This window comes from Grus americana, chromosome 2 (genome assembly GCF_028858705.1).
Source record: "Grus americana isolate bGruAme1 chromosome 2, bGruAme1.mat, whole genome shotgun sequence".
NCBI lineage: Eukaryota > Metazoa > Chordata > Aves > Gruiformes > Gruidae > Grus > Grus americana.
The window spans coordinates 36,770,143-36,796,724 of NC_072853.1; the positions used below are offsets into that span (position 1 = coordinate 36,770,143).

Genomic DNA, 26,582 nt, shown 5'->3' on the forward strand with positions numbered 1-26,582 from the left:
CCCATCTTCATCACTGTCAGATCTCTTCCCCTGCCAAATTATCCCTGCGGTCTGCACCGATCACCAAGCGCACAGGGAGAATTTCTCCTTTGCCCAAGGTACGGATTGTGTGGCTGTTTGTACATCCCGATGCTGGGGTTTTGAAGCCATGCCGTGCTCCCCAAAATGCAAGGCAGAGGAGCCCTGGGAAGCCTGCACAGTCCCCTTCCGACAACTTTGTGAGCTTCCTCCACACTGGGCTTCTTTTAGGAAGCCTCTGAAGCCGATGCAGGCGTAACGGTTGCAGGCTGTCTGGCTCGGCGTGAGCAGGATGCCGACAGCAGGTGAGCAGCGACGTGTACTGTGGGTTTGTGTTTTTTTTATTGCAGCCAGGCAGTGAATTGGATAACTTGGAGGAGATTCTGGATGACCTGCAGAACAGCCAGTTACCACAGCTTTTCCCAGATAGCCGCCCAGGCGCGCCAGCGGGCTCGGTCGACAAGCAAGCCATCATCAATGACCTCATGCAGCTCACCAGTGACAGCAGCCCTGGCGCGGCTGTGGCCACCCAGAAACCAGCAATGAGGATTTCACAGAGCAGTGAGTCCGCCTTCGGCGCGCGTGTAGGCAAAGCTTGCAAACCCCCAAAGCGGCAGTCGTGGTGCCCCTGGGTCGGCCGGGGAGGAACCGGGCAGCTCCCGGTCCTGGTCTGGTCTTGCGTGATGAGATAGCGCCATCTGTGGTCATCCCATTTTGAAACACATGTGGACGTTATGTCTAATTCACACAGCACCCTGGACGTCTGTGCCCTCTGAGGATTTTTAAGGGGTACCCCTAAAATAAATGAAATGTTCCCTGCTGTGGTTATAGGTGATGCTGCTGTCGCAGGGGCTCTGGCGTGGAGAGCACCACGTGCATTTTGTCGTGATGCAGATTGCTCCTTTCCAGCAGCTCCTTCAGGAAAAGGGATGACAGAGGCTTTTCTAACTGTGAAGGAGAGTCATCTTCTAAAACCACAAGATTAATAGAAAGACCTATGATTAAGAGGAATGACCAAGTTTAATTTGAAGTTGTGGCTTTTAATTGAGTCACTTCCAGCTGACAGTGTTCCTTAACTTTATTAATTAACTTACAGATGAGTGTTGAAATGTTGGTCTGCCACCATAGAATAATGGAAAGTGAGAAAGACAAGAGTCTTATCAGTTATGAATGTTGAAGAAAATAGCATAAAAAGCCACTGCTTCATTTTTTTTCTCCTGTTGGCTAGGATGGCAGCATCTGTTTACTTCCTTAAATGTACACTGGTGGGTTTTTTATAAAACATAGGCCACAGATAATATTTTTAGCCATTCTGATGATATTAAAATAAGACTGTGCCACTTTCAAATAAATTATTTAGAAATTTTTAAATAAATATTAATAATAAATATTAGTGTTTAAATTCATATTAAAACCACTACAGATCCTTAAATTATCATTTGTTATCAGTGTTACTCAGAGAAAGATGCTTGGATTAAAAGCGCTCATTTTTGTAAGTACGGGGGGTACTAACTGCAGCAGCACATAAGTCAGAAGTAAATCTGTGCATCTGAAATCTTTAGCATATTCTTTCTGAAGCAAGGTCTGCTGGTTCCTTTCACTGCAGCCTTTTGGCTTTCCAGAGTTACCCTGGTTTTAATTCTCCTTTCAAAGCTACCAGCAGCACAGTAACAGAATGATTGTAAATGAGATGGTCTTGGTGGTTAGCAGCAGTTCTGTAAAAGCAGCATCCTGTTTCCCATGTAAATTAAAACCCTAAAACTTTTTCCCCCGGCTCAGTCTTGTGTCTGTGCCTGATTCCCCTAGGGAACTTCTGCCTTGCTTTCAGCAGAAGAGCATACAGAAAACAGGTGCACAGAAATAGTGAGTGGCTTCTCATATGCTCCCAGAAAAGCAATGTAGAATGAATGTCAAATCATACACAATTCCAAAAGAGGTTTGGGATTTTTTGAATTTTTTTTCTGAAGAAATAACCAGCTTTCATTTTACAGGTTTTACATGATTTATTGTTTTTCTGTTTAAAAATAAATATAAGACTTGAAAGCTGCTAGATTTGCCAAATAGCTAGTTTCTTGCGTGTGGGACAGGGACAGGGTCAGTCCCATCCTGACCAAGAGTAGAATATGTGATGTGAGCACCATCACATCTCATCAACTGTGTTACTATTTTGTGCTGCTTTTCCAGCTTTCCTTTCAAAATTATGTGGGTGCCAGCAAAGCTACCCATATAATAACTTACTCATCTATGTGATTTTTCATACTCATGGGGCAAACTGTTCTGAAACTGTCACTGAAGTTGGGTTTTGGTTCAATCCTTAGACTTCATGGTGCCCATAGGCTTGGGAAAGTCATTTTTGTCTCATAAGTAGGTCTTGTTTGTTTCTTTGAGCAGACAATCAAGACAAAATTTTGCTCTCATGGTTAGGAATTAGATGTATGTGATGTAATGTTTTTCCTATACACACATATAAGCAAATTCACCTTGCAGAGAACTTCTGTTAAAAAAATAAATAAATACAATGAGTTCCTGTAATCTGGTTTTATAAAATAAGAAGAAAAGTCAGAGACCTTTGTAATAAGATATTTCTGTACTTTTTAACAAGTTTAATAAACCTCATCTAAGTTCTCAAATTCAAAAGTATCACTACTTTGATCTAAAATAAGAAAGAAGTTCTTTAACTGCTTTGTAATGTGGTGAATATAAAAATGCAGAAGTCACTTTAAGGATGCAGTTTTATCAGAGACTCTCCTAGGGGAAGCTCTCAGGAAGTATTGCAAATAATAATTTCACAAAAATGGTTAATTTATTTGTATATATTTTGTTGGTATGATTGGAAATGGAATCATAGGCACAAGGTCAGTGTTTGACGCATGTGAGAGAACTAGTTGTGCACATAGGAGATGCTTTCAGGCATTGGAACTTTGCCCAAACACCAGCTGAGCCAGATGCTTGCCAGTCGAGGTCTGAAGCTCACTTCTCTGAGACAGTCTGCAGTTTTCTTTGCAGAGGCTGATTTTAAGAGCACAAAACACCTCAACACAAGAAAATAGTTATATGAAGGTGACAGTAACGATCAGGCATGGTTCTGCTTACCAGAATATTATGGTGTCGCAGCTCTTGTTCTGGACCGCTTATTTGTTGTTGCTGAATCATGGAAGTATTTCTTTTTATTAATGACAAAAAAGTAAAAAAAAAAAAAAATAACAGGAGATGTAGAAATGGGGCTACAAGATCCAATATAGACTCAGTCTGTCATTAATTTTGGTAACTTCTTCAGGGGCACAGCTTATGCTGGAAAACTTTCAAAACTGAGATAATTCCTAACAATCTGCCTCAGGATGACATCTGCATGCAATTACAGTCCTACTAGGTATGAGATTAATTGGCAGTAGTATGCATATCACATAGTGGTATATTTTGCTGTAGTGGCTCTTCTGTAAGTTAAATTGCATAATTTAAGGTTTTAAAAATATAAGTCATATCTGGTTTAGTGTCAGAATGTTCCATTTTGAAATTTACATAAAAATGTCAAGAAGGGATGTGTCTCAGACAGATATGGAGTGGGTAAATTGTGCAGCATTAAATAGCTCAGCCCAAGAGCTTAAAGTGTGTTTGGGTTCTTTTTTTTTTTTTTAAACAAGTAAAGTTTCCATTCTTGTAACTTTGCTTTTCTCTTTACTCCTCCTTTCTAGCTTTTAATAACCCACGAGCAGGGCAACTGGGCAGGTTATTACCAAACCAGAATTTACCACTTGACATCACACTGCAGAATCCAACAGGTGCAGGAACTTTCCCACCCATAAGAGCGAACAGCCCCTATTCAGTGATACCTCAGCCGGGACTGATGGGCAGGAACGAAGGGATGATAGGAAGTCAAGGAACTTTAGGCAACAGTAGCACAGGTAAGATGGCTTTCCATTTTTGAAAATATGCTTGAGTAACAGACTATTGCATGTGTAACTTAATGTTGGAGTTATTACAAGGGCAGGTTATTATACGTACTTTCCAAAATGTCTGGGGAAAAATCATGTTTCGTGGGCTGCTATGTATTGGTATTTAATTTCTGTTTCTGCATATTTTTAGTCCTGCTCTTTCAGCACTACTTTTCACCTACCTGAAAAATGCTAGATGAACACAGTGTATTGGCATTTAGAGTGTGTTTATATCAGTGTTCCAGATTCAGCTGAGGCTTAGGTAAAAATCCAGTCTTTCTGTCTCAGTAAAGCAAATAAATGAACCACTTCTCTGCAGAGGTGGTTCTTTCAAAACAAAATTGTGGGCAATACTGTTGTCCTTATGATGTGTATCTCTACAGACCTTGATTTTGCCCTCAGTTGTCCTTTATTTATTAGCCATAGTTCATATTTTAAATTAAAGAAATGATAATGTTTTCATAATTTTCTGAAACATAAACTTTTGGGGAACCACCAGATGTTGCAGTGGTATTACCTCCTGTCATGGATTACGCCTGATCTGTGGTGAATTTATTTCTTCATGTTTCCCTAATACTGTACGAAGATACCATAGGGGATTTCACAAGAAAAGTCTGGCTGATCGACTTATTTCAACTAGCGCATAGTCTGAGACTGTCCAAGTGTGCAACAACCACTAAGAACTCTGAGTAACTAAATGGGTATTGTAAGACCTTTCAGCTGGCTATTCACTGTCAAAATTTTATATTTAGTTTGCATCAGTATTACAAAAGACATGCTGCCAGACACTGAAATATCCTATTTAAGCAGTTTAGAGGTCAACTTGTAGTCTTTCAAGTGTCCTATTACTTTCATGTTCTGTATACATATTAGAGGATGTTATTCATCTTATGTATACAAGTTAGAGAGTATTATCTTTGTTCCTGCCATTTGCTCTAGCACACCACATATGTCAGCTGATACAATATATACACAAATAGAGCAAACCTGAGGATGTAACAAATGAAGCAAATTTTCTACAGCAGCTGAAGCAATGACCCTCTTCAAAGAGGGTTTTATCCTTGCTTATATATCACCAAATAATTGAACTGACAAGTAATAATTGTTTGTGTGGCTTTTAGTATTCATTTTAGGATGTTGCAAAGTGCAGCTGGAGTCCAATCTGAAATCAGTGTTTTATCTGCTCTCTTGACTATATAAAATTGAAATGTATAAATACTAGGAATGCACATCTTTGCGTTTGGGGTTTTTTTGTGTTGGGGTTTGGTTGGGTTTTTCTGGCTACTGTCAGAGTGTAGTACTCTATATATTCCAAGTGTAAATAAACTGTATCAGTTGTTTACAGTAGATGTAGGAGGACTTCCCCTAAAATAACGGTAATGAACTTCAGCATCTATCGGAAAGTTCCTGTGAGTAATTTCCCTGCACTGTATATTGGTTCGAGATTATCTGGGTGAGCCTTGAAGCTAAGAAGGCTCAAGGTTCTGAATGAAAGGACTCACCTAAAGATGTTTGCAGAATGCGAATTTGAATTCAATCCTTCTAATTTGTAAGCATGTGTAGTGATAACATGTTACTCAAATCTTCATTCTCACTTAGCACTTGGAAAGTAAAGCACTGACACACACATCAGCAAACGTGATTCATTTCCTGAGGAAGGAAGTTAGGGCTATCCACACACCCTCGGCACCTGTTGCAGACTACATGTGGGAACACTTACTCTGAACAGCGTTTCGGAAATGATAAAAGGATCTTCCTCATGTAAAATGTATAATAATCTCCAGTCCCTTGACTAAGTAGCGTAAGGCATGATTCTGTAGCTTTGCACATCTGGACGGGCAGTTGTGGTACAATGTGCTTTGAGTGAAACTACTGCATTTTCGTTGCTAAAAATGTAGCTCGTCAGGCATTTGTAATGCTAAAGCTGTTCTGAATCATGTGCTGGCTCCTAAGTCTGTTTGGCTTTCGTGCAGGAATGATCAGTGGCAATGCCCCTCGGCCTGCCATGACATCTGGAGATTGGGGAAGCCAGGCTTCTGCTGTGAGGGTGACCTGCGCGCCCACAGCTAGTGCCATGAACAGGCCGGTGCAAGCAGGCATGATCCGCAACCCCACAGCCAGCATCCCCTTGAGACCCAGCAGCCAGCCTGGCCCAAGGCAGATGCTTCCATCTCAGGTCATGAATATGGGTAAGTCAGGGTGGTTGTGGAGTTGTCCTTTCTGGCATATGCTGGATTGTCAAAGATGAAGCCGGGGCGGGGGGGGGGGGAGGGAAAAAAAAAAGACTCACTTCAGTCATAGATTTGATGACAACAGTATTCCACAGTGAAAGTTGCCTGTGGAAGTAGGCAGGAAGGTGGGTAAAACACTAACTTCTAACGTGTGTATTGATGTGAACAATTCCTGCTACTCTCTAGCTCCACAGTGGTGTGGCCAAAGAAAGAGGATATGAAGTTGCTCTTGTTTATTGTAAACTGAGGGGGATTTTAGGAGGAAATGCTGGGAACATTATCACTGTTCTTGGTCACTTTTAAAGCAAGTAATTATATTGATTCTGTATACTGTCTTTTTTTTTTATGCTTATCTTACTAATTTTTTGCAACCGTGGCGTTGTATCTGTTGTTTCGTGGTTTTGAACCCCTTGTGAGTTCTCATGTTATTTTCTCAAATTTTGAAAGCAATTTTTAACAAAAAGATCATGATTTTAAGTGTAGTGTTACTGAAGTCTTAATGTTTTTGTTTGCTTGTACTGTAACATAGATGATTCAATGGAAAGAAGGAACATGAAGCTAGATTCTTTTCACAAAATTGTGTGGTTATTTTTCCTTGATTAGGGCCATCCGAATTGGAGATGAACATAGGAGGACCTCAGTATAGCCAACAGCAGGCGCCTCCAAATCAGACTGCACCATGGCCAGACAGCATCTTGCCTATAGATCAGGCAACTTTTGGCAGTCAGAGCAGGTGAGTCTTACTGGTGCATCAAAACATGACTATATTTTATATGCCTCATGGAAACAAAGCCCTACGTAAAATACTCACCAAATGTATATCAATTTAATGCTTGGAGTATTTTATACTTGTGCAATGCATATACGTTCTCGTACTACTTATAAATGCCCTCTTTGCCATTTAATGTGTTGGAAGAATTGGAAGTTCTATATTACTGTGGGTGCTGCCAGTGCTTTGGGTTAGTTGCACCATTTTCACCTCGTAAGCATTAATATGGGTGTGATTCTGTCTGGTTTTGCTGGTTTTATTGTTAACAATTATACTTAACACTAAATGTGGAAAAATGCCAGAGTCTTTGTAGTTACAACATAGCTGTCTTTTCCTGCAACGGGGGAGCGTTTTAAGTAGTGCAGGACATCATTAATTTGTTTTGTTTGGGGTTTTTAATTGACCTCAATTCTGTAAAAGGTGAGGAAGGAAAGATCCAGTGAAACGGAGGCCGCCTCTTCACTCAAGTTAGCTCCTTCTCGGGTACCCAGAACCACAGTTTGATCACAAGTTATTAACGTAATATATTAACGTTGTTCATTATTAAGTCTATTAAATAATGCTATAACTATGAAAAGCAATTTACACTTTTTTTGAAAAAAGACATGTCTTCTCAAAAAAGCTTCCCGCTTAAGTTAGAGAAACTATATATATATATATATATATGGACTAAGTGATACCAAATAGACAGATAAAGGAGAAATGTTGAAATATTTTGAATTGCATGAGTTGGGATATTTTTCAGTAGTAAATGGGAGGAGTGCTGAAAAGAAAATGAAGAGAAAGAAGTTGGAAGTGTTTTTGAAGAAAGATTAATCTTCTGACTATATTCTCTTAATTTTCATTATGAACGGATGTTTGAAAACATTATCTGTAAATTTAAGTGTGGAATTTTTTCTGTTAACTTTTCTAACTTTTTCACGCTTTTTAAGGTGTTTCCTAATTTTCCCCCAGTAAAGGTGTCCATGTGCCAAAAGCACTGTTTGCACAACTTAATTGTTCACTATAAAAATGATACCGTAAAATAGAATACAGGACCATGTTTGGTCAGCAAGCCAGGCAGATAATTCCTCCATTTTGTTACCTTTGCATTTCTCATAATTTCCTTGTAGCTGAAGATGGTGGGGAAAATTCCCATTGCATTGCATCTGAAAGTAATCATACTTTGATCATTTACACCCAAACAGAGATAATGAATTGTTTGGTGCTGCCATTTCTTATTTTATTAATCCCTGGGATTTGTATTTTTATAATCTGATTATCATCGTATTAAATTTGATAAAAGTTAAATTGTTAGTAAAAATAATTCTTTCAGAGAAAAATTGAACATTAAGATTGTATTGTATAAAAGAAGTGGGGGAAAACCAAAGTAATTGTCATTGTTTAAGATACAGAATTTGACAATGTTTTAAACTTTTTCTTCCTGTATGTATTTATCCCCATTTACAATTTGAGGGAGATTTTTTTGCTAGCCCCGTCGATTATTTTTCCAGATCATAGATCCCTTCTTATAAGTCATCTTTAAAGTTTGCAAGTAATTTGATTCAAAGGATTTTTTTTTTCTGCTCTTCCCTTTTACTGATTTATTATTTTATCTGTGAGAGTTATAGAAACTTCTCTATAGATGAGATTGATTAATACTTTGCAATGTTTTAAAGGTATGTTATATATATCTCCTTATTTTTATTTTTTACAGTCTGGGATCTAATTAAAAAGAATACGTTTTTGTTAGTTCTCCTGCTTGCAATCCTTTGGGTTTTTAGGTGTATAGCCTGACGATGCAGCTCTTCCCTTCTGTTTAGCTTTGACATAGAGATTAGACTTCCATGGCAACCATATATCTCATTATGGAAACTAAATACACAAACATGTTTCTTTGTTTTTCCAAACAGACATGTAAAAAGGGTTCACATACAGTGCTGTTTCCTCCCTCCATGTGTGACAGCTTTTGTTGTCTCTGAGTAATTATCTGGGATGAGATGCTCCCATGATGTGTATATAGTAGCTGCCCTTGCTTGCAGAATGCTTTGCTTTTTATATTTTCTATTGTAGTCTTGTAATATTGTGCGTGAAGTAGGGCTCATGCGTGAACTGCAAAGCAAAAGTATGTCATTTGGCTGCAGATAAGGTGTTATTTCAGATTTAGTTTGTTTTTCAGTAAGTTTTGTCCTTTGGGTTTGGAATAAATCTTTATTCTGCCTTTGTAATTGTGAGTGTGCTTTGCATACAAATTCAGGGGTGAGGTAGGCAGGATTTATAGAGCCAGCACACTCTGCCTGACAGTATCCAAATTCTTGCTGACGCCCTTCTGAGGCATATAACCAAGTGCGTAAACTGGTACCCAAGTGTGCAATTCCATAAGATGGGCTGAGCTAGTGCAGTGGTTTCCTGCGAACAAAGAGAGGAATGTCCTTTTCTCCCTGCTCCCTCATGCTTCTGGCCAGCTCTTCCAGATGTTGGGGTTGTGTGAGCTCAGACAGTCCTTGGACCCCTCTGTGACCCCTTCGGCTTGGTTAGTCTGATAGAAAGCCACTTAAGAAGAGTGTGTGTGGAAATCAGTTCTTTTTCTACTTGTGATAGCATACTTAATCTAACGTATAAAATTCAAAGTTACAATTAGTTAAAAAAAAAAATTTAGTCTTGTGTTCAGTGACTATATTCTGTGCTGACTTCTGCGCTCCTCTGTTGATCCTGCACTATGAAAACAGCATTCGTGCATACCTTTAGTGTGCTTGCTTACTTGTTGGATACACCACACTTGTATGGTCTTGACAGGCATTAATCACGCTATTTAGCTGTTTCTTTGGGGAACATAACTTTCATTCGGAGTAGTTTTCTAAACAAAATTGGCAGTGATGAAAATGATTTCTGTCTCCACTTGTTAGTTCAATTTGAGTACTAATCCTCTGATACTGTTTCTTGTTTTTTCAGCAGCTGTTTACAAACACTGTGTTTATGTTTTCACAGACAACCGTTTGGCAGCTCACCAGATGATCTCTTGTGTAATCATCCTTCATCAGAGTCACCAAGTGATGAGGGTGCTCTCCTGGATCAACTTTACATGGCATTGAGGAATTTTGATGGTTTAGAAGAAATCGACAGGGCTCTAGGAATACCAGAACTAGTTAGCCAGGTATATTGGACATTGCATTGCATGTATTAGGTATTGCATTTAAAGGATATGTTGTCAAGGTGAAGGTAAAACATGTGGTGAAAAAGAGGATTATAAAACACTTCTTGCAAGCTAGGATGGAGTTATATATTTTGATGGGAGTCCATCTAACAGCTCAGGGTCACCTGAAAAGCTTTCTTCAGCCCTGGGTTTAGTCTCCCTTCCTCTCCCCTGCCGCGCTCATCTAGCTCTTCTGCTTCTGACTTGTGCTGAGCCACTTGGCTTCATGCAACTAACCTGACCAAACCCCAAAAATTAACAGGCTTCTGCTTATCTGGTGGTTGGAGGAACGACTCTGTGGGAGAAAGGTAAGGTCATGGCCAGCAACAGGGTATAGGAAAGAAGAAAAAAGAATATGAAGACCTAGGAGCCAGAGGAGCAAGATCAAGACCTTTGTGTGATGGGGGCAACAAGCTTTTGCATGAGCAAACCTGTAACGTGTAATTTCACCAGTAGTTTTCCCCTTAGTTAATTAATGTGTAGTAAGGGACAAGTTTCACTTGAAGCAGCTGATTTCATTCCAAGCGCTTAAAACTGTCTTTTTTTTCTAAATTATGAACATGCTTCCTAAACTTTGCAGCATGAATTTGTTCTATTCTTTTTCATCTGTTTTTTTCCCCACAGTTATTTTTTATTAGTTTTCAGTTGGTTCTTGTCCATTTCAGTCTTATATGATGCCAAAAAGTGTGGTAAAAAAAGGAGGGGGGTGGAAGTTAGCGCTTGATGTTTCTTGCATCAAAATTGTATTTCCAAAAACAGCTGTACATGTCTGTATAATGATTTCATATTCTCAGACAAGCTTAGAATACCTATTTCATTTCCCAGCACTCATCAACATCTTAAGCATAACTTCTGAACTAGCTCGGCAGTTTAGATATGAAATAGGAACAATGAAATCCTGCTTTGGACAAGAGAAAACTATCTCTAAGCCCATTTGGTACAACACAGAATTCAGTGAGGTGTTAAGCTGGAGATACAGTTTATCGATGAACTTCAATTTTGCAGCGTGAAACTTTAATGCAATATGACATAGCTTTTGGAATACCACCACCAAAAAAATATGAATAATGTTTTATTTAAAACTAAGTGGTAAATATCTTTCTATTTAATTAATATCTCACTGGAAACAGTTAAGTAATTTTGCAGATGAGACTGAGAACTGTTGTATTTTAGAACATGTTCTTAAAATATCCATCAAACATTTTCTAGGAGCTTAAAGTTCCTCTTTCATAAGGGCACTTAAATTTATATTAACTTGATTTCCAAGGTCAGTGTGGAATAAGCTATAAAATTATTCTGGCTAGAGCAAATATTAGGGGAGTATCTAGAATGGAATTTAGAATTGTGTTAGCTTTTTTATGCTAATGGCTAATCAGTTTATGCAAAAGTGCCCTGAAAGAATTAGGCACTCTGTTCACATTAGCTTTTGTAATAGTTTCAGGCATCTTTATTTGAAGTCATTATTTTGTTTAAAGATAGTGATAAAAATCTACTTTCTTATCCTTACTCATTTGTAACATCTTTGAATTTATCTTGGATTCAATGGCAAATATATGCTGGCATCACTTCATTTACAGATTTTCATATAGCATTTGTCATTTCAGGTTTTTATTCGTTATACAATGATACAATGGCTATGTTAAGAACATGACAAAGACCAAAGACTGTGGGTCTTTGTTTTTAAAAAAAAAAAAGAGAGGAGAGGAGGAATTTGTCTCCATGAATATGTTTTGACACTCAAAAATACAATTCTGTTTATTTTTAAGTTTTATATTTAAGTAAAGAAAACTTATGTAGTTTTGAAAAACATTCACATCCCAGAAGGATGGTTTTGCAGGGCGGCTGCATTAGTCTCGTATAATCCCGTGAAAAGCCATGTCCTGCCAACTGTTCCTATCGCTCACGTATTTCTGCAGAGCCAAGCTGTCGACCCAGAGACCTTCCCCAGCCAGGAGTCGAGCATCCTGATGGAGCAGAAGGCTCCGGTGTTCTCCCAGCAGTACGCGGCGCAGGCTCAGATGGCGCAGGGCAGCTACGCGCCCATGCAGGACCCGAGCTTCCACCCCATGGGGCAGCGCCCGGGGTACGCAGCCCTACGCATGCAGCCCAGGGCCGGCCTCCGGCCCACCGGCATCGTCCAGAACCAGCCAAACCAGCTGCGGCTCCAGCTGCAGCACAGGCTCCAGGCACAGCAGGTACGTCCCCTTCCACGCCCGGTTTCACGCAGCGCTTACTGACTGCCAGCTTGCTCCAAGCAGACCAGGTCTTAATTGTGTGCCCTGTTTTATTATAGTCTAATTCCACTTCTAAACTAAAAACACTAGCCATAATGAGTTTGCCGAGACAGTACCTTGTGCATTCTCTTTTTTTATCTTTTTTGCATCTTTCCATTATTCTTTCTATAATACTGTGCAAGAACGTGCCTAGTATTTAAGCCTAGGTTTCACTAACTGTTTGAGCGAGGCTACAGAGGTGCTTTTTATTATATAAGTCTTTCTCTGTTTGTTCTCTCTTGACTCTTCCAGCAATCTAAGTTCTTTTATTGCTGCCTGTTACCAACATCCTTTATTTTTTTTCCTTGGCCTTGCTCTACTTTTGAGGTTCATTTTTAAGTTGTTGTTTCTTGTTTCATGTTTAAATATATAGGTTTGCAGAGCTACAAATAAATAATTAATGTTTTTGTAGTGGAGGAGGAAAGATCCTGTCTTTCTTCAAACATCAGGATAGGGTCTAATTCAGAATAAACCTCAACAGGCCAGTCCCAAACTCAAAAAGAACAGGAACTGTAAAGGCAGCGTGTTTGGTAAACAGCATAGTGCCTGTGTTGTTATTTATATGGTGTATTATCTCCTTAAGAAACAGGATTCTGTGAATGATAATCGGACTTGAACGGGAAAACTAGTCCTTGCTTGAATATGTAAAACTAGGTCCTCAAACTAACTGATGTATATACCTCTGTATGTAAAATTTTCTTTTTTTTTGTTTTCCTTCTAAAAACTCTTGGGTTTGGTGGTGGGTTTTTTCTTTAGAATCGGCAGCCACTGATAAATCAGATCAGCAGTGTCTCCAATATGAATCTATCTTTGAGACCTGGAGTGCCAACGCAGGTGAGAGAAATAGTACTTTAAAAAAAAATCACAGTAGTAATGCTATATGGTAAAAACACACAATAAATTCTAAAGCTTGAATATAAATAATGCAGTCTGTATTATAAGAAGTATTTTACTGCTTTATTTCTGAGAGTCTTTCCCATATTTACATGGGATAGATCATTGTTTACTAGAGATATGATATAATTGCAGTTTTAACCAAGCTTCTCATTTCTTAAAGCTGCTTTTTTTTTTAATGAGCTACTCTGTTTGCAATTACAAATCGCAGCAACATTAAGCACTGGTGTTATTTCAGTTACTGACTCTTGCGCTGTTCAAAGTCTTTCCCAGCAGCAGTATTAATAGGATTATTTTCTCCAATTTAATATTATTGTTAGTCGTGTGGTGGGGGAAAAAAAAGAGCTGGAATCTTCCAGATTACTTCAGTGGAGATGCCTTAGAAGAGGTTATTGATAGGTGGTGGTGGTTTTCCCTGCAGGGCCCTATCAACGCACAGATGCTGGCGCAGAGGCAGCGGGAGATCCTGAGCCAGCACCTGCGGCAGCGGCAGATGCAGCAGCAGCAGCAGGTGCAGCAGCGGACGCTGATGATGCGAGGGCAGGGCTTGAGCATGACCCCCAGCATGGTGGCCGCCGGTGGCATACCAGCAACCATGAGCAATCCACGGATCCCGCAGGCGAATGCACAGCAGTTTCCGTTTCCTCCAAACTACGGTACTGGTTCCACCCCCCCCAGTGCATTTTGGCAGTCATTACTCCTCCGTGTCCCCTGCAGTGCTGGGTCCCAGCCCCTTCCCACAGCCCCTTGCCTGGCTCCCTGGGAGCAATGGGCAACATGGAGCTTCAGACCCCTTGGGAGTCCTCATGCAACGTGGTACCACTTACTCTCTGAGCACTGCTCTTTCTTTGAGCAGTAGCAGAAGTGGGATGAGTGTGTTTGCATATATCTATACATATCAACACATACAAATGTGTATGCACACAGGAAGACATATATGTGTATGTATTGGCTTGATGGACTTCGAATTTTTACTAAACTCAACAAACCAATATATACAGTAAAAAGTGCAAATGAAGAAAAAGATAGGAATTGATGCTGTCAGACAGCATAAGGTGACCAGAAGCTTCGTCAGAAGCAAAGCTGTACATAATCCTTTTAAATCGGTTTTATATTGGTGGTGGGGATTTTTTGTGTTTTGGTAATAAGATACTTGCTTAAGTATCTTTATTTACAAGTATTGTATAAGTTATATTACAATTGTATTAATAATATGTAATGTGCCCGTTCTGCTGATATAACAAATTATGTCCAATTCTAAATTTGAGATATGCTCTTATTGATCTGTTCTCCTTTACACCAGTAAGATGTTAAGTCATGCAGACAGTGAATATAGGAATAGATTTCATACCACCTGATTCTTACGCCAGCATTAAGAGTGGCTTGTTTCTGTTGAGTTTAGGTTCGTGATGAACCTAAACAAGACCAAAATGACTTGGTTTAAAACAAAATTTCTGCACACATTGGCATTTTACAGCTTAAATTAGGTTTTCTTTGCATCTAGATTTTTTTTCTTATTTTACAAAGTCATTAAATGCTTGCACAAAATGTCGTTGCATATTTTTGCAGGGACACAGAAATAGAGATACTAAGGTTCTAGGAACTTTAGAAAAAGTTGAAAATTATAGCCTAAATGTTAAAAGATGGTGCCATACAGTACACGGGTCATGCATAACTTTCACCAAAATGCATTTATGAACAAAACCGAAATGTTTTATTTGTTGTTTTGAATGCAGTTTCTGAAAAAAAGAAAAAAAAAAAGTCACTTACCAGTGTTGTTGTTTTGGTCTGTTGAGAGGAGAGTTTGCTTGTGTGATTAGGACGCACAGGTAGCCAACATACTTATGCAAAATGATATTTTTAAGGTTATACATAAGTATCAGTTGATGATGTCTTGCTTTTAATCTGGATCCCACGTTAAGACTCAAGGTTATAGGTTCCACATGGTGTAAGTAGGACTGTGTAAAGGCATGTCTGCATGTATAAGCTCTTGGCTTGTTTTAACTTTGAATGTACAGTGGCTAAATTTCTCATTTTCTTCCTCAGGTATTAGTCAGCAGCCCGATCCAGGCTTCACAGGGGCCACCACTCCTCAGAGTCCACTGATGTCCCCACGACTGGCTCATACTCAAAGCCCCATGATTCAGCAGTCTCAGGCTAATCCTGCCTATCAGTCCTCTACGGAGATGAATGGGTGGGCACAAGGGAATATGGGTGGAAACAGGTAAATCCAGGACAAAACCAAAATGAACACACAGAGTAATAGGGTCACTTATGGTCTACACTTATTTATGGGGATGTTTATATGTAATTGTTGGCTTGTTTGTTTGTTGTTAACTATCTATCCTAAAAGAGATTTCTTTTCAATTTGGCTTGAAGAGTTGGTTTAAATTCTGTCCTCATAGAAGGCAAAGTGAGTGCATAGCTAAAAGACCTGCATCCACACAATGCATCGCTTTGTCTGTGATAACTGATAAAACACTGTGTGTCCTTAAGAAGCACCTCTGCTGCACAGTGAGCTCCAGCCCCTAATGTTTGTGTGGATGTATTTCTTCTGCATACAATTTTCATGTGCTCCCACACTGCTTTCCACACGGCTGGATCAGCTGAGCCGGAACCTGTGCATTCCCTGCTGCTCTGGAATTGCGGTGACTGGGTATCACCTCCCACTTTAAATGCTGGAGCACAACCAGGTTCAATCCATTAGTGCTTGCACATACGGGGGTCAGCGTATAACTATCATTCTCCGAGAGCATTGTAGCATGCCTCATGCATGCAGTCACCATTTCAGTTGAGGCCCATGCCCCAGTCAGCGTAGCTCTAATAATTGGTCTGTCCACATTGAATGGGTTGGGTGCTGAACGCTATCGGCAGGCAGCAACAAGCTTCCAGATGGCAATGGTCTGTGCTTTTCAGTGGAAGGCAGGAGGAGCTATTAGGTTGGTGTGCAGCCTGTATCGCTTGACACGGGTGCACACAGTTGTCTCCAGCTCAGTGCTTTTGTCATCCTGAAGTTCTCATGCTGCTCTTACTATCCTAGTCCAGCAACAAGTCTTTTTCCCACTGGTTGACAAAGATTTAATAAACCCAGAAAAACAGTATTTCTGTGATGAGACTGATCCAAGTAAAGTTCCCCTTAAAGCAACTGATTTATCTCTGATCCCCATCCTTGTCCATGCCTCTTCCTTACTGTCTTCCCAAAGCATCTGCAGGAGGCATAGCTACCACTGCCGTGGCTTCTGCCGAAACAGCAGCAGGGCAGCTCAGTAAGACTAACGGTTGGCTTGCTAAACTGCAGCTCCACAGTGGAGACATGTCAAATGCGTTTACACAAGCCACTGAGTATTCACAATGATCTGTAGTGTACTGTTTCAGCCACCCAGATAACAACTTAAAAATGGGGTTAGGTGGCCTGAAAAGACATGGAATTGGAAGGAAGAGAATGGTGGGATTTTCCGAGTCTGGTCCTGTGCCCAGAATGCCATTGCCCTCCACCACGTCTCACAGTGCACACCAGTAGCCTCATGGCGTACCAAGTGCAAGGTTGAGCGTTAACCCTGAAAGATTTCCTCAGCTGTGGGAGCAGTGCTTCACAGGGAAGTAAAAGTCAGCCGTTGATACGGAGGTGGTTACTGTGTGCCATCCAGCACGCAGTAGCCCTTCCACAGTGTTTCAGTCTAATGCAGATCCTCTAAACAGACACATCATCATTAATAAATCCTTCATTGACTGTGGGATTATGCTCAAAGAGTAGAAAAGATTGATACGTAAACAGTGAAGTGTGTTTTAGGAAATACAAAAACGTCTCTCATATGACTTTCAACATAATGGGAAGGAATATACTACCCAGAAAGCACTTGACTTTGAATAAAATCTGGGATAAGATCTTCTGCAGTTGCTTCTCCTTCAGTTGTTCTGAAATGGCTTTAAAGGAACATAGAGGGTAATTGTCTTAGACTTTACATTGTTTCTTACAGTGCTATGTTTTCAAAACTTGATGCTAAGATTTAGTAAATTAATTTCTGCACAATTGCATGTCTATATTTGTGAGCCCACTTGCCATAATTGTATGTGCAAATCTGGTATTCATATGTGCAAATAGCCTCTTTTGCAAAAAGAAAGGTTATTAGACCAGATCAAATTTCAGCTCAACGATCTTGTGCTGTGCTAACACTGGAGGAAGAAAAAGGTGTTTTCTTTTCCCTCCAAAAATTTCTTTCCCGAACATGTTTAAAATACATACAGAGCCCATTTAGACAGCTAATTGGCTATTGCACACACGTAACAGATTTGTACTCTGCCATAGTGTCACACGCAAAGGCATGCATTTTTGTGCACAGACATGGGGCCTTAAATTTTGAAAATCTATTCCTTAGACATTAATATAGCTGAAAACTAGTTTTTCCTTTGAAGTTGGAATAAATGACAGTATATACAAATTCTAGCTTAAGATATATTAAAAAGAGAGTAGTGTCTTAGTGGCTTCAGCATTCTAAGTCTGACACATTGCTTTTTCCATTCCTTGCTGTAGCATGTTTTCACAACAGTCCCCACCACATTTTGGGCAGCAAGCAAGCACCAGCATGTACAATAATAACATGAACATCAGTGTATCCATGGCAACCAACACAAGTGGTATGAACAACATGAACCAGATGACAGGGCAGATCAGCATGACCTCAGCGACCTCTGTGCCTACATCAGGGTTGTCCTCCATGGGTCCTGAGCAGGTGAGAATTTAAGGACGTGAGATGACAGCTAGAGGATTTGCTTTGACTTTCAGTAGTTGTTCAAGTCCGCTGCATTGGGCTGTAACTGCTGTAAGCCACAACGTTTCTTTTACTAGTTTTCTTGAGAAATGATGATGTTAAAAAGGCTTTGTTTTTAGCTCTGCACTCAGATAACCAAGGTGACTGATGAGGTGGAGAGCACCTTTTGCATCTAAATTTTCCATTGTGACCTGGCACCACTGTAGCTAGCACATGTAGTTGGTCTTGGACTTCCACAGAAAGTGCGTGCTGATCTAGCTCCTGTTCTCAGTAGGTAAGTTTCCATAGCGTGGTTGCAGGTCACCAGCGTCCTTGCTAATTTTCTCAGTAGTGGAGGCTAGGACTGAATGGCAGGCAGCTATTTCCTAGAGACAAGAGTGAAAGCTGCTGGCGCGGGCAGCGTGTGGAAGATGCTTCTACTGCCACCATGGTTGTAGTACCAGACAATAGGCTGTCAACTTCAAGAACTATCAATCTGGCGCCTTCACGAACACAAAATCCACACTTTTTGTAATGTGGAGTGTATAAAATAGATTGCTGAACCAATAGGTAAGTAAGCTGTTCTTTTCTGCTGAGAGGCGGTTTGCACACTCGTTTTTATTTCAGACTGCTACTTAGGCTATCTGAAATAAGGAAAATAACATTTGTTTGTTGACCTGCAATTAAACTCACACAGTACATTAATAAGTATTTGACAAACAAGTCTTCTTAATTAACAGGTTCATATGTTTGTTTTAGAGCTGAACTCCCATTTGTTCAACACACAGAATTGAAATTATGAAATTATTTTCTTAGAAATATTGGCAGGAAAGTACCTCTTGTGTCTTCAGGCAGCATCTCCCACTATGGTGGACAATATCGTAAACCTTTCTACTATAATCATAGAATCATTTAGGTTGGAAAAGATCCTTAAGATCATCAAGTCCAACTGTAAACCTAACTCTGCCAAGTCCACCACTAAACCATGTCCCCAAGCGCTACAGCTACACGTCTTTTCAATACCTCCAGGGATGGTGACTCAACCACTTCCCTGGGCAGCCTGTTCCAATGCTTGATAATGCTTTTGGTGAGGAAATTTTTCCTAATATCCAATTTTCCAGCCTAAATTTGGTAACAGACTATTTACTTTCCCAATATTGTCCTTTAGCTTAAGTAGCTCTTTTCCCTTCTTGTATTTTAGAAAGAGTCATTCTATCAACATTATTTTTGTTGTTCTTTTGGATTGTTTTGGTTTGGGTTTCTGGGGGTTTTTCTTGTAAGTTAAACAAGCCACAGTGTTTCAGTCTCTTCTTGTAGGCTTTAAATTCCCTTTCACTTTCTGCACCTGTTGCAGTTTGAATCAGTATTGCCTAAGCACCAGAGACATGTGCATAACACTAGTTCTTCCCCATTTCTCTTGGAATACTCTGACAGATATAGCCCCAGATCACATTTGTCCTTCACAGCTGCCGCATACTGGTGACCTGAAGTAATTTTGATACTCCCAAATCTGTCACCTTCTCTGATATTCCCAGTTGCTACGCCCAACTATAGCAGACTTTTTTTTATTAGTTCCCAAGTGCATACTGTTGCACACATTTAATGTAGTAAAACAATAGTAAAACCAAAAAAGAATAGTAGGGATATGAAGGTGACAGCCCAGTCTGATTTCTCAGTATGCCCATTCTATATGATTTTCTGCAAGAACCTGAATTAAGAAACATGCATTATAGAAAGATATCTGGTTTTATTTCAAAGATTTCCATGCAGACGACTGTTTCCACTAGCACAGTTGTTGCACTGCTTTTCCTTCCTGTTAGACTACAAGATCTTGTGTCAAGATAGCATTTATCTAACTTCCAGTAAACTGAATAGGCTGAGATTCTTTATCCATCTCAACATTTGTTTTTCAGCCCATCAGTCCCTTTTGTGGATCTACTTTAGGCATCGTTGTTGTAACCTCCTTCTAGAAGTATGAACAGAGTAACCAGAGATGGTGATTTAACTGACTGTACCAAAGCTGTGCAGAGTCAAGTTCTGCTTGTAATTTCTCTTTCAACCCATGGGTTGCCTTGGCTCTGTTGGTGACAACGTCACACTGGAGAGCACATACTGAAACCCTTATGGTGATCCCCAAATCCTCCCCAGGACGTTCTACATAGATGAAACCTGCATTCTTTGTTCCCAAATGTATTGCCTTCCTTAGTGCTGTGGCTCAGTCTGTAGCAGTAACCTCTTTTCCTCCTGATTTACCACCCCGGCACTGTGTCATCTGCAAACTCCGCAAGCAAATGTTTTAGGTTTCATCTAGGTCAGAGGTGGCCAGCTGGCAGCTGAGGGGCCACTTCTGGGCCACAAGACAGTACTTTGTAGTCCTCAGGAATGTTTGCTGTCTGCTTCACGTTTTCTTTCTGAGAAACAGGAATAAATAAAAATGTTTATATTAATACTAAAATTGGTTTATTTTTTTCTGTGTTCAAGGCAGTGTTTCGTGATTTGCCAACTTTATTTAGCAATTGACCTAGGCTGCGCTGAACTTTTTCTTGTAACTGGTGGTTTTCAAAATTACTGTATTTTCTTTAATTCTGCTGACTGTTGCCATTTTCTTCATTCTTTTGGCTTTTTTTATACTGTCACCTACACTTTTACTTACTTATTCATTGCCATTTTTTTTTTCCATAATACATAATTTTAACTTCACATGCTCATCTCTTTCTAACCACAGTGAATAACAGTGGTTACATTACGAATGTGTTTCAGCTTTTGGGAAAAAAAGGTAGCACTTCATATGTTATTGGATGGGTTTGGAAGTAATATGTATTACTTCGTAGTAAAAAGCTGCACCTGGGCTTATTTACCTGGCGAGAAGCAAGTATATCACCTTTGGTACCAACCAGGTTTGCTTGGCTCTGTCTCCTGTCTCTCTTTGTGGCACTATAATGTATCATACAGACATATCCAGAGCTCAGAAATACTAAGCAATTTGAAACCTATGCAAGAGAAGAGACTTTTCGGTTTATGAAATAAACCACTAGGTGTCTACTCAGAGTAGATGCTTATTAATCTGCACAGGTGCAGTACTCCCCAGGCCAGAATTATCATGGCATCTACAAAGAGTTATTTTGAAGCTGTATTTTGATTTTTGTTCAATTTTGAAAGGAGCTGTGGAGTGGTAGGAAACTTTTCTTATTAGACGCCTTGTATATAATTCTGCATTATTAGGAGGAGATTGTATTAATGTACTCAATTGCAAAGGAATTGTAAAACATATTCAGTCTTGTTTTAGGCAGATTTCATATCTGATAATGCCACTCGACCTGTCTTTGGAAAATGATAAAACCCCTTCCAATTCTTTGTCCTGCTCCATACTTTTCTGATGGAATTGTTATTGCAGTCAGAAAAGTTAATGTTTGAATGTGAGGTGTTTTGTTTCAAGGACTTCTGAAGCAAATGTATTCATAGAACAGAACAGTAGATTTTTTTTTTTTATCTGTTACCGTGCCAGTCAGGATTCTTGCATCATCGCTGGCAAAGAGATTCTGTGATAGAAATTTCACCGGTGCCTTTGCTGCTTTAGTGGTGTGCAGCCTGGAACCACCTTCCTTTTCCATACCTGTCCTAACTCTGCCATGATGCAAATCACACACTCATCTTTTTGTTCCAAAACTGCTGTTGATTCGGTATAGTTTTTTATTTCTGCTTTTTATTTCTTCCATCCTCTGTCTACTGAACAAACAGAAAAGGCATTTGTGCCTGTGCATTCTGATGAATGTTGATCAATAGCAGAAAACAGTTCTCAAACATGGATTCTGTTGCTTAGTCAAATGCATGTAGATTTAAGCATCAAAGCTATCTACTTTCTTTCTTTCTTTCCGAACAAAATAGTGTGGTTCTCTTCCCTTCTGATTTAAATTTTCAGATTCAGGTTTAAAAATCTGCCCATTTGTATTAAGAAGCAGAAGGCATCACTAGAAGGCTTGCAGCGCTAAACAATCAATTTCTTCAGAGTTGAAATTCCCACGGCAAAGATATTTAAGTTTTTAACCTTTCTTGTTGAACTGCAGTCTTGTCTCTGGCAGCATTCAAAACCACCTCTTTAAGTAGGTCACATGTGATTGCATTTAGCTTTGCGACGTTTCGCAAAATTGGTGAATAGCAACAGAAACAAGAGTCAGGAGGACCCGAAACGAGAAGACTTTGACATGGTAAATTCAAGACAGTCTTCCCCTCTTGCTGCAGCAGGTTGCTGTAGCTGAAGTGAGGTTGTGCAGTGGCAGAATCTCCTCTCCTTGGCAACATGAGTCTCCTAAAGGGCAGGTGACACAGAAAACGTCTTTTTTCCTTCCAGCAAAATCTGGAGGGGCATATCTTCACTATTATCACATCGATCTAGTCTGAGGGAAGTAACAGAGAGAATCGAGTCAACAAAGGCTCCCTAGGAAGAGGTTTCTTTCCCTGTAAAACTTCTAAGGAAAGCTGAATTTTCTAGTATTTCAGAACCATGCTGAAGTGCTGCGTTTTCTATTTTATACCAGTTCCTACACGGTGAGATTAATCCTTTGATTAAGAAAGCAATGCTGTAAATTTGGCAAGCCGCTCTTTCCACATAACTAAGCATGACAGACCCTTTGGTTGTGCAGTAACACACAGCTTCAATACTTTCCCGGGGCTGTGTTCAGAAAATTGTTGAGACCATCCCTTTAGGAAAGCATGCCGCTGCAGGTTTTCCCATTTAAAGCTATCTTTCTCCCATTGCTTACGAGCAAAAAAAATAAGTGTCATTAAAACTAAGTCAATAGATAGGATAATTCAGCCTGCATGTTATCTCATCAAGCTTTGAAAAAAAATTGTGGTGTGCAAGCAGAAAAGCTGTGTGTTATTGAGGTTAGGAAAGCAGTTACAGGTTTCTGCTTTCAGAACTTGCATAGCAGGCATGTGCTCTTTAAATAATACTGACCTAATTTATGGAGCCTGGTTTGTAAAATATGTGCAAGGGTCATAATATCAGGAATGAAATCTTTGTTGTTGACTGTGAAGCAGAATAATGTGAGTCAAACACACGCTGCACAAGAAGGGTGCTCAGCTGTATAGTCACTTCCCTGATTGCAACATCATCTCAAAAGTAGACGTTGGTATATGACTGTAGCATAGTGATTTATATTGCTTCCTTTTAATTCCCAGCCCTTTTCCTGATGTATTTTTTAATTCATTCTCCTTAATATCTTGTTACCAATAGGTTAATGATCCTGCTATGAGGGGAGGCAACCTTTTTCCAAACCAGCTGCCTGGAATGGATATGATAAAGCAGGACGGAGATGCAACACGGGTGAGAAATGGCTTACATAGGCGTACAGAGGCAAAGGAACTATGAATGTATTGTGGTCTAGAATGGATACAGTATCTTTTTACTTACAAAGTTATGACTACCTAGGGTAATAGTAATTAAGTTTTTTGCAATTATTTTTTTTAATTCCGCTTTTGATGACATCTATATTAAGTTCCTTGTTTAGATCCCACTAGCATTACTGAAGTGAATAATACAGAATACATTTACATTAACAGAATCCAGTACCTTACCGAATTAACAGTTGCGTTCAACAGACGTACGTATAGTTGTATTTGCTTTTTACAGAGCAATTACATGACTATTTGCTGCCAATGGGAAAGACTTATTGTTGATTTATATTTGCACTGCTGTAAGCTTAACCCATTTCATGTTTCATCCTGCCTAAGTGTTTTTCCACTTCTCATTGCGTTACACTTAGGGCAAAAATCTCCTGAATTACTTAATTTATTACTTTCTGGATAGTGCTTCTTCTGAGAAGAGCGGTAGAACCAAACTAATTTTCACACAGATTTCCAGCTGACAGGGTAATTAGCGTTTGCTTAGGTCAAAACTGATTTGTATTCCAGACAGTAACAGTACTAAAAGACAGACATTGTGGAGTTCTTGGCTTGTGGCCAGCTGAGTGAGGTGCGTTTGACGTGCCCCTCCTCAGCGGAAGGGGTTTTTATGGAAACAATCATCACGTAAAGCAGGCTGGTCGCAGCAAAGCCGGTATCTCGAGACCGGGTGTGATTTGAAACTAGAGCGCGGTCCGAGCATCGCAGCACCAGTGCAGCCCCCACCCAGGCGTAAGGCGCTGACCCTTCCTTCAGCACCGCGAAGCAGCCTGACGTAGCAACCCGCGCACCCCTCCCCTGCGCACGGCGCTCTGCGCGTGCGGGGCGGTGCCCGCCGGCGGGGGCGGGCCGCGGGCCGAGCCGCGCGAGGGAAGCGCCATCTAGCGGCTGCCGCTGCTCCCGCCCGCTCCTTGCCGCTCGGCCGCGGCTCTGCCGGGCGAGGGGACGGGCCGGGAAAGCCTTTAAATACGCTTCTTTGAATAAATTGTCCGTTTCCTGAGGTCCTTGTTGTAATCGGAATAGGCGGATCCACCCCGTTATTCCTCCAGGAGTCATTTTATAACCTGCTTGAGGTCCGTGCCTTCCACCGCTGTTTGCTGTCATCTCCTTGTCTGCGGTGTTGAAATCGGAAAGGTGGAATTAAATAAACGAGTTTTCCTCTTATGCTGAACCCAACAGCAAAATTCAAAGTTTTCTACTTTAGAGAAAAGAAATTTAAATAATAGGGGAAATGAAAAAAAAAATTTACTCCAAATCTATCCAGATTAATGACAATTAGGAGTGTGAAAGTACAGAGGAAAAAGTAACCGTGTATGTATTTTATTGTGTCCCTCTTTTTTTTTTTTTTTGCGCCCATGTGTGTTTAAAACTTCCCGAAGGGCAATTCTTTCCACACCTTCATGGTTCGTGTGAAAAGAGAAGTGCCTGTCTCTGGGAATGGAAGAACTGTGCATGAAGAGTCTCTTCTGCAACCATTTCAGGGTCACTTGGATGATTAATAAAAAGATGCAATATGTTCTGCTTTTGTGGAAGCCGTCACATACCAAGGAGTTATCTTCCTACCTAGGGCATTCCCTAACCAGTTAAATTTCCTGTGCAAAGAGAAGCCAGACTGTCAGAGAACAAAATATCAGGTACCGCTGAGGAAAGAAAGGGAATAAAGCTGTTGAGGGGGAAGCAGGCTGAAGAAGAGGAAGGAGGAGGTAGTTTTTAAAAAAGGGTTGAAGAGAGACTGGATGTGACGGAAAAGGTACGAGAGAGGGTGGAGAGAAGTCGGGGAAGGGGACGCAGGTCGAAGGAAATGAGCGGCTGGGCTTTGGACGAGGAATCTGCGGGGTTTAAAATGAAAGTAATGGAGTCAGTGCCATGACAATGAGATAGGTGGTGGCTGTGCGTGAGAGCAGTTCTGTCCCACCAGGAGAAAAACCTCTTGAATGATTTTGTCAGCGTGCATCGGACTGCACTCTCTGATTTTACTTTTATTCTACTAATGTAGCTTTGACCATCAAGGAAAATGAGGATGGTTTATATGCACTATAAATACCTTTTACTGAACTTTGAACTGTAATAGAGGTTAAGTAGCTACTATTTTCATGCCTCTGTGCTATAAACTACTCCTATGTAACATTTCTTTCAAATCACAAGCTGTGTAATTAGAAAGTTAAGGGGAGGATTAATGTGTTTCATCCCTTGGCAGTTGCAGCTTTAGTGTATGAAAGCTGAGAAATTCATCTGACAAACGAGAAACTGAGAAACTCATCTGACAAATTTCAGGATTTTTTTCAATGTTTCATAAAATTCTCTCAACAACTCTGTTATTTAAAGGGATCAGTTCTGTTTAGAGTTGAGTAACCAGGAAATAACATGCTATTGCTGAAATCTGTACAACTATGGATGTCGGATCTCTACATTTACTGTTTTAATTTGTTTGCTTAATACTGTTTCACTTTGTTTTAACATGTTAAGGATAAAACTTCTACAGCTTAAGACTTGCAAAGATGATACTAATATTTAACAGAGAAGCTGTTTTTAAAGTAACTATAGGACGAGAATTTTCTGTCTCTTTCAAGGCAAAAAGTACCCTTCGTTTGTAGAGCTGCAATATACTTGCAACTGGGACAATTTAATATATTATTTTGCCATTATTGGAACAAATTTGTATTAATTAATTACATGTGGTAGAAGACAATTTTGAACCTGCTCCTGTTTGTAGCTGAGCGTTTTGAGGGGTGTCCAGTTTAACTTAAGATTGCATACCAGCAATCTTATAGTAAACGACCTTTGGGGTTTTCAGATTACTTCTCTACTCTGAAGTTACGTACTTTGGCTATGGAAGTTATTCTGAGCAGTTTTTCCCACATTCGTTATCAGCCTGGAAATAATAATTCAACATATTTCTTTAAAGTCCTCTTTACTTTGGTTATATCTAAATAAGGGGGGGGGGTTCTAGAGGTACAGTTGTGCCTTCTTTGTCTTATTTCCTCCTTCATACATTTTATCACCCTATGACTTCAATCTCTGTTAAATCATAAAAAAACCCTTTTGCAGCGGATGAATTTTTGTGAAGTCACTGGTATAGTGGAAGCATTTGTTTAGCATCTCTGTAGAGATAGTTTGCTAAATGTCCACTCCGAAAATAAGG

General features: G+C 40.0%; 1 protein-coding gene across 6 annotated transcripts in view; it reads left to right on the forward strand.

Moving 5' to 3' along the window:
- The window catches only part of NCOA2 (nuclear receptor coactivator 2), a 193,084-nt gene that overhangs the window by 161,561 nt on the left and 4,941 nt on the right, over window positions 1–26,582 (forward strand). For 5 of the 6 annotated variants that reach the window (XM_054818101.1, XM_054818098.1, XM_054818100.1 and 2 more), the window contains 11 exons: window positions 369–579; window positions 3,711–3,920; window positions 5,924–6,139; window positions 6,785–6,914; window positions 9,918–10,083; window positions 12,039–12,317; window positions 13,152–13,229; window positions 13,711–13,945; window positions 15,336–15,513; window positions 17,821–18,019; window positions 23,274–23,363. In XM_054818101.1, the coding sequence (XP_054674076.1) occupies window positions 369–579; window positions 3,711–3,920; window positions 5,924–6,139; window positions 6,785–6,914; window positions 9,918–10,083; window positions 12,039–12,317; window positions 13,152–13,229; window positions 13,711–13,945; window positions 15,336–15,513; window positions 17,821–18,019; window positions 23,274–23,363 (1,992 nt within the window). Of the gene's footprint in view, window positions 1–368; window positions 580–3,710; window positions 3,921–5,923; window positions 6,140–6,784; window positions 6,915–9,917; window positions 10,084–12,038; window positions 12,318–13,151; window positions 13,230–13,710; window positions 13,946–15,335; window positions 15,514–17,820; window positions 18,020–18,177; window positions 23,243–23,273; window positions 23,364–26,582 lie in introns of those variants that run through there. The other variant, XM_054818103.1, reaches the window with a different exon arrangement.